The sequence below is a fragment of the Cynoglossus semilaevis genome, chromosome 14, assembly GCF_000523025.1.
Source record: "Cynoglossus semilaevis isolate Cse_v1.0 chromosome 14, Cse_v1.0, whole genome shotgun sequence".
Classification (NCBI taxonomy): Eukaryota; Metazoa; Chordata; class Actinopteri; order Pleuronectiformes; family Cynoglossidae; genus Cynoglossus; species Cynoglossus semilaevis.
This window is the reverse complement of record NC_024320.1, coordinates 12520953-12528128: the sequence shown is the minus strand read 5'-3', so window position 1 is coordinate 12528128 and position 7176 is coordinate 12520953. Positions and strand designations below refer to the sequence as shown.

The following is a 7176-nucleotide window of genomic DNA, read 5'->3' as shown; positions in this document are numbered from 1 at the left end:
GTCAGACTGTATCACGTCAGGGTCCCTGATGTGAAAATATCTCCAAACTGCAGGAGGACAACACACAACACTGACTGCTACGCAGCTAGTTGTGGTCGAAAGCTGTGCAATTTGGGTCTGAGGATGTGTGTTTGAATGAAGCATAAATGTCAAACTAAGGATGGTTGGATCTGATGAATTTCAGGATCAAACAAACGATGAAAAAACAACAACTATGGTCTACAATGATACCTGAGCCCAAATTTTCAACATTACTTTGCGCGACATGCTGTAAACAGGGACACTATCACCTCAGCAACAACAGAATGCTGTAGCAGGTAGGTATCGAAAGGTATCGGAGTGATATTGGTATCGCCAGATACTCCAAGTTGCAGTATCGGAGTTGTATCCTACTTCAAACATGTCATTGTCCACGTGGGATTGTCCGGAAAACAGCTGCTGGCTGGTAATTAATTGATCAAATATTCAAACATTAAAAGATGGTTGTTGGGGAAAATCAAAGATGATCATAAGTTTCAACACCATGTTCACCTGAACACGTCTTTCCTAATGCCCGGCCTCAGTGTCTCTGTCCTGCGTGAGCGTCTGATGAGATCTTTAAAATTATGAGCCGTTCACCAGGTTTACCTCGGCGTTGTACCTCAGTATATGATTCATTTGTAACCAACAGTGGTGTATATAATGTGGTACTGAGTTGCCTCCAGTGTGGTACTGGACCTGGAGTACTACTTCAACCTCTGACTTCTCCCTCCTTGTTTTCTCTTATGTCAATCTTTCTTTCTTTCTCTCTGTCTCTCACACGTTCCTGCTCGAGGCTTCAAACGCCTGGGTTGAGTTACACACGCCTGCCACTGATACAGGCTCATGTATATCCTGCTGCTCATGAATTATTACAGAGTCCTCATGTTGTAGACAGCGTGCAGCAGTCAGAGTCAGAGGGGAACAGCAGGGCAGTCAGGATGGACATCTCTGTTTTACCCAACAACAACCATCCAGACAAGTTCCTCCAGCTGGACGTCAACACACTGACCACAGGACACGGCATGATTCAGGTGGGGGCAGCCATGTCCAGTCAAAGACACTGGCAGAACAGAGTCTACTCCCAGGTAAACACACTGTTGACTCAGCTACGTTACAGTCTTGGTAATAACGTGTTTAACGTCTGCTTCTGTTATTACTAGGATTATTTATGCAGCAGTAGAATGAATATTTTATTGCACCATGATGTACAATTGTTCTTTGTCTATATACTTTGGTGTATTAGACTGAATATTTCACAGACTTGAGTTTGCTACTCAACTGGAACAAAGTCTATTTGCTACAAGCCAAGCAATGATGATGAAGGGCTAACCTCCTGGGTTTCCAACAATGCTGACATGTGGAGTGCAGTACTTCAACGGTGTTCTAAATACCACGCCACAAAAACCCCAGGACTGTCCCTTTATGAAGTAAACCACAACAGACTAACTCATGTGTCTGTCCTGAAGGTGGCAGTGGTTCACACCTGGACATGTAGACAGCTGAAGTGTCTTTATTGTCCCCACAGAGGGAGCACGGGATGAGGACAGACACCAGGCGTCCTCCTTCCTCAGAGAGTGTGGTGTTTGTGGACAGATACCTGGAAAAGCACATCACTCCAGTCACACTGCAGTCCAACATTAAAAGGAACCCATTGTACCTGGACATAAGGACAATAGACACAGAGGACAATGACAAGTTCAAACCTTCATGGACTGTGAAGGAGTACGACACACAAACAGTCAACGGGAATCTTGGTGATTATTTAAAGGTAACTGTGTGCCTGGGTAGCTAGGAATGAGGATCTAGTGACATCTAGTGCTGAGATTGCACATGGCAATATAGAGTGCCAATAATGACTAACGATAAAAAATAATAATAATAAAAAAAGACACGAGGCTTCGCAGTAACATATATTTTTCTAACAGGAGGAAGAGAAGACCCCCAGAGAACTGGACTTCTGGCTGGAGGACCTCTACACCCCAGGATATGACTCGTTACTAAAAAAGGAGGAAGCCGAACTTAAAAGAAAAAAACTCTGTAAAATCCTCCTTGTTATCGTCTTTTCTCTGTGTGTCATTCTAGTGATAATAGTAGTTCCGGTTGTTCTAACAAAGAAAAACTAAAATCTAAAAACAATTTTTGCCATGGTGTCAGAGCAAAGACTCCTGAAAGACACACAGCAGTTAAAACGGTCTCCATGGCAACATAATCAATTAGCCCGAGCCCAAATTGTTTCATTCATTATCCAGAAGTTTTTCTGCAGTGCTTATAAGCCTGTACTATTTCTTCCAGCTCGGAAAGGTGGCCAAAAGGGCAACTAGTCTGACTATGGCAGTGAGCAGAGCCGGCTCTTTTCACAGGCCACATAGGCAGCCGGCCAGGGCGCCATCTGCTGGAGAGGGTGATGCTGCCATCTCTTGCAAAAAAAAAAATTACAATAGCAACGATAAACAAAAACCAGAGCATAAACTCTGGTCAAGGTCTAGGACATACAAATGACTGGCACTGGAAATGAGTGAAAATATGATGCAGGATGTAAGAGTACATCGAGCACAGGTTTCCTCTAACAGTGACAGACACAGTGCAGTATGTCTTACTGACGTACGTACTGAGAGCAAATGTGAGAACTAAGATCACTAATGCAACTTGTGAATGTTCACATGGTTTTTATTTAATATATTTTTTTATGTAAATTGCCAAAAGAAAAAAAAAAACAAAAATTTTTTATATTAAATTAAATATAAACAAAATGATACTGCATGACAAACCAGGTTACTGGTTTTTAGTCTGGAACCCTGACCTTGATCCTATTTTTTTTTTTTTTTTGAAAAAGGCGGAAGCTGCCTGAGAAACTGCTGCCTTGGTGTATGCATTTCACACACTCAGAGATTAACTAGAGTAATATATGTTCAGTAAAAATGAAGCTGCATCCTGTATGAGCCACACCTTCAAATAAAGTCCAACTCACACTGGTAAACCTTGGTTTGTTTGTGTGAAATTTCTCATTTGTATCACAAATCATTATGATTTCAACCCAAATATTTACATATACTGCCTAATATGTATGCAAACTCATGCAAAAATGTGGTACTATCAGCAACCACCTGCAATATCAGATCAACCGTTCAGTCGGCTGTATATACTGCAGTAACTCAACAGGCAGGTGGTGGTGACACCGGGACAGAAATGTTACAGTACTGCAGATACCAACACCAATACTGATACTTTAATGAATTAAGGATTAACACATTTCTAAATCATTACACATGTCTTATTGTATTATTGAGTTAATACACAGGACAGAATTTGTTATGTCATTAAATAAAAGAAAAATGTATCCTTACATGTTTTAGGTTGTGTTTAACCTAAATACAATTTCTTTCATCTTCGAACTTCTTCTGGAATTTTTAAAAAATAAACAAGTCACAAATTCACCACCTTTAAAACACTGATCCGACACCAAAAGAAAACAGGTTTTATATTAAAATATATTAATGTTGGATCCACCTTTGAATTTTTACTATAACAAAGAAGCGAATATTCTATTGCCCTCAGGGTTGGGTGATGTTGGCAAAAAAATGTATCCCAATTACAGTATTTATGGCATTTAATAGATAGCATTTAATAGTAGTTATATATAGTTTTTCTGTTGATTAATTGCACACAATATCATTTTGCAAAAGCCTATCATGGCAGAGTGTTGCTATTTCTTTGCTGATGGCGCAGGGACTCTAAGTGTAAGAGGCGGTTTGTGTACTGGATCTCTGGCATGGTGAATTTCAGGCAGTATTTCCTTGTTGATTCAGGGAGCTCTTTTGGTAAATCATAGCCCTTGATAACAGTTTTTTTATTAGGCTGCCAAGGACGAAGATCAGCGTTTTTGATTTCTTCCGGGGAGAGAAGACGCGGCTTCTGCACACCGAAGCAAGTCATCATCAGCTTCTCTCGTGCCCTCCTAAAGAGTTCTAGCTCCTTTTCCAGACAGAGTGGATCCAGAGCATTCAGCTTTCGCCACAATGAGGTATTGAAGTGGTCATACAGATGTGCATCTAGTGAATTCCAGGCACGAATCTTCTCATTAAGACCCAGTGTCAGGCTTTGCTTTGAGCTTGCGGTGCGCATGTTTAGTTCAAGATACAAAATGTCGTCCAGATCCCAGGAGAGAAGATGGCGAAGGAGAATTAAGGACTCATCAAAATACTCTGAGATCATCACTAGAGAATAGATTTGCTCCATCTCTGCCACAAAGGCATGGGCGTAGGCCACATCTGTTGCTGGATGATTGTGGTCTCCACCTAGATCGAAGGTCATTAAATTGTGTGCAAACATAGAGTTTGGTTCATCGGGTTTGTAGTAACGCTGGGGTTCCTCCAAAAAGGTTTTGATGGAACCATCAGGTACCTGACTGAAGCTCTCACAGAGAAGATTGAAGAAACTGAAAGAAGATTCAAACATGGCACCAGGCTCTCTCATTATCGTGACATAAATGGCATCTCTGGGCATCAGACGCTGCAGCTCCGTCTTGTTGAAGCGCAAGACGTTGCAGATGATATTTGCAGGAAGTGTATGTGGGTGAACAAATTGATTGCTGAAAGACCTGGGATAGCCGAACAGGTTGACATAATTTTGTTTGGGTAAGGCCACTGTCAAGTTGTGGTGGTCGGCAAAGCGGAACAGGATGTTCTGAATAGTGGTCCCAGATGTTTTGTGTGTCTTGAGGAATACTATGTTAGTGTGTTTATTTCTCAACGGTGATCCAGGCTGGGATTGGAGGGTAGGACAACTGGGGGGGAGGGGCTCCAACATCCTGAGGGAAAAAAATAACCCTTTACATGATGATCTATATTCAATATTACTTCTTATTAAGACAAAACGTAATGTGTGCCTAGTCACTCACCACTTACCTATAGGTTCTATCAAGTAGAAGCACACAGACAATGATGACTGTTAAAAGTAAAGTTTTCTTCAAGTTTTCTCTCCCCATCACAAGGACTGTGGTCAAAAAAAACTTAAACTTCAGTTAAAAGGGGAGAAAGCAAAAAAAGAAAGAAAAAACTAAGGAGAAGGGTGGGCATTTAGCATTTTGTAAGTAAGATCAGATAATTAACCAAAAGTTCACATTTTCTATAAAAAGGAGCTTAGTTATATCTCACAAATTGAGGTGAACTTTAGTCATTGATATAAATACAGTAATAAATGAGGCAGAAAAAAAAAATTCCAAAGCCCATTTGTGGCTGTAAATGTAACGTAATGTAAGATAATGTCGTCTAATGTAACATAATGTAACATAATGTAACATAATATAACATAATATAACATAATGTAACATAATATCATGATGTTTGATAACTTTACGTACAATCAAGAAAGACAAACACAAGATAAAAATAAGATGGACTCATGGAAAGATAAAAAAAAATCATATTCCTAAATACTAAATATGGTATATATACTTTTGTTGATTTTGTACAATTTTTAAAAACTAGGAAATCATCACTGAACATAAATGACCTTTAAAAAACATAAAGAGTAATTGAACTTACCTTTGAAAAGCAGCCTGTACATAGGTGGTATGAAACTTGAAGAAAATGAACAAACTCAGAAGGAGATGATTTGTATTTAGTCTCTGGACAGAGTGGGTGGAGCCTGAGGGTTTATGAAGATATAGGATTTCAGCTTCTCCTGTCCACCTTTCTCCAACCAACCAAATATCTGGCTGTTCTCCCTGAACAGTTTCTGATGCCAGTCTGTATGTCTCTTGCACTCTTTGTCTGCACCTAGTTGCATACGTGCTGTAAAAAGGGCTCTGGTAATTTGTTGTTAAGTTGAGAACGTAAAAGGGCTCTGGTAATTTGTTGTTAAGTCAAACATAATGTCAACAGGAAGTTGAGAACTTCTAGATAGATAGATAAAGTGAGCATGGATCAAGGTACAGAATATAAGCACTAAACTCAAAGGGTATAAAGAATATATAGCAGGGCGAGGTTTCATAACAGGGCAATAACTCGAAAGAAACTGGAGAGTAAATACAAGATAAGTACAAAGGTGAAATATTGCCAGTGCAAGATATTACCAAAAGGTGCAGAGATGCAACCGTGGCTAGGGGTTGTGCAGTGGTGTTATGATCGGCGTGATTGGTGTGTGTGTGTGTGTATCTATGTGTTTAAGTGATGTGTGTGCGGGGGTGGTGTGTAATATGTGTGTAATGTGTGTATTAAGAGTCCACTGAGAGTTACTGAGGGACCCCTCTCACCTTTAGTGAGGTGTTAAAGAGTTGAATGGCCTGGGGACAAAGGACGTCCTCAGTCTGTCTGTGGAACGTGACAGTGACAGAAGTCTGCCACTGAACATGCTCCTCTGTTTTGTGGTGAAGAAGAGAAACTCTTAACTACTGACAGGAGGATCGGCTGCAGCTGTTGGAACCTGTGGGTGAGATGATGATGACTGACAGGGAGGAGGGGGCTGTGGAGGTCAGCAGTCAGCAGGATAGGCTGTGACAAGCTCCCTACTACAGTCGTTTACATCTCTTCTGTATTAAAGTCAAACATCAGTGTTGACTGTTGACAGACTACTGGTGAAAAAAGGGGAGAAAACTGACTGTCTTTGATTGGCTAGGACTGAGAAATGTTCCGCCTCCTGGAATATTTATATCATTGTTGTTGACACATGACAGTCACTCGTGTCGAATTTTGATTGGCTGCAGTTTTTCACCAGTCCTCTGTCTCTTCTATAACAAACTATCACCTCCTGCACTAGAGTGACAGGTTTTGTATGGCCATCCTGCTAATATGGAGCAAAGAATACTGGCCTTGAACAGAGCAGTGCCCTGGGACCATAGAATTACATGGTGAGTTGAGGTTTGATCCAGAGACTTCGCTTCTGCTTCAGTTCAACCATATCACCTACAGAAGACCGACTGATGACACTGAGGTCACAGCGTGATAGAGCTTGGTCCGTGTACATTGCGGCCATCCGATTTCCATTTTGAATTAAAAAATTCAAAAAACAGAAAATGACCTGTATTTCATTTTTCGTTTTAAAATCAACGAACTGGCTTTCCAAAATGAAATTTGGAATTGAGAAAAAAAATTGCTTCTTTTCCATCCCCCAGTTTGCCTTGGGGTCTTTCAATTACCCAGAAGGGTAATTTGGGAG

The 7176-nt window shown here is 40.6% G+C and overlaps 2 protein-coding genes across 2 annotated transcripts; one reads left to right on the top strand and one right to left on the bottom strand.

Moving 5' to 3' along the window:
- The first annotated feature begins 47 nt into the window (after positions 1-47).
- minar2 (membrane integral NOTCH2 associated receptor 2) lies at positions 48-2307 on the top strand. Its single transcript, XM_025062039.1, has 3 exons — positions 48-1160; positions 1517-1789; positions 1956-2307. The coding sequence occupies exons 1-3, from the start codon at positions 606-608 to the stop codon at positions 2142-2144; spliced, it is 1017 nt and encodes a 338-aa protein (XP_024917807.1). The 5' UTR covers positions 48-605; the 3' UTR covers positions 2145-2307.
- A 1118-nt stretch (positions 2308-3425) lies between these two features.
- LOC103389634 (galactose-3-O-sulfotransferase 3-like) lies at positions 3426-5851 on the bottom strand. Its single transcript, XM_008325136.2, has 3 exons — positions 5565-5851; positions 4926-5013; positions 3426-4828 (listed from the first exon to the last, which is right to left on the bottom strand). The coding sequence occupies exons 1-3, from the start codon at positions 5584-5586 to the stop codon at positions 3709-3711; spliced, it is 1230 nt and encodes a 409-aa protein (XP_008323358.1). The 5' UTR covers positions 5587-5851; the 3' UTR covers positions 3426-3708.
- Between the last annotated feature and the right edge of the window lie 1325 nt (positions 5852-7176).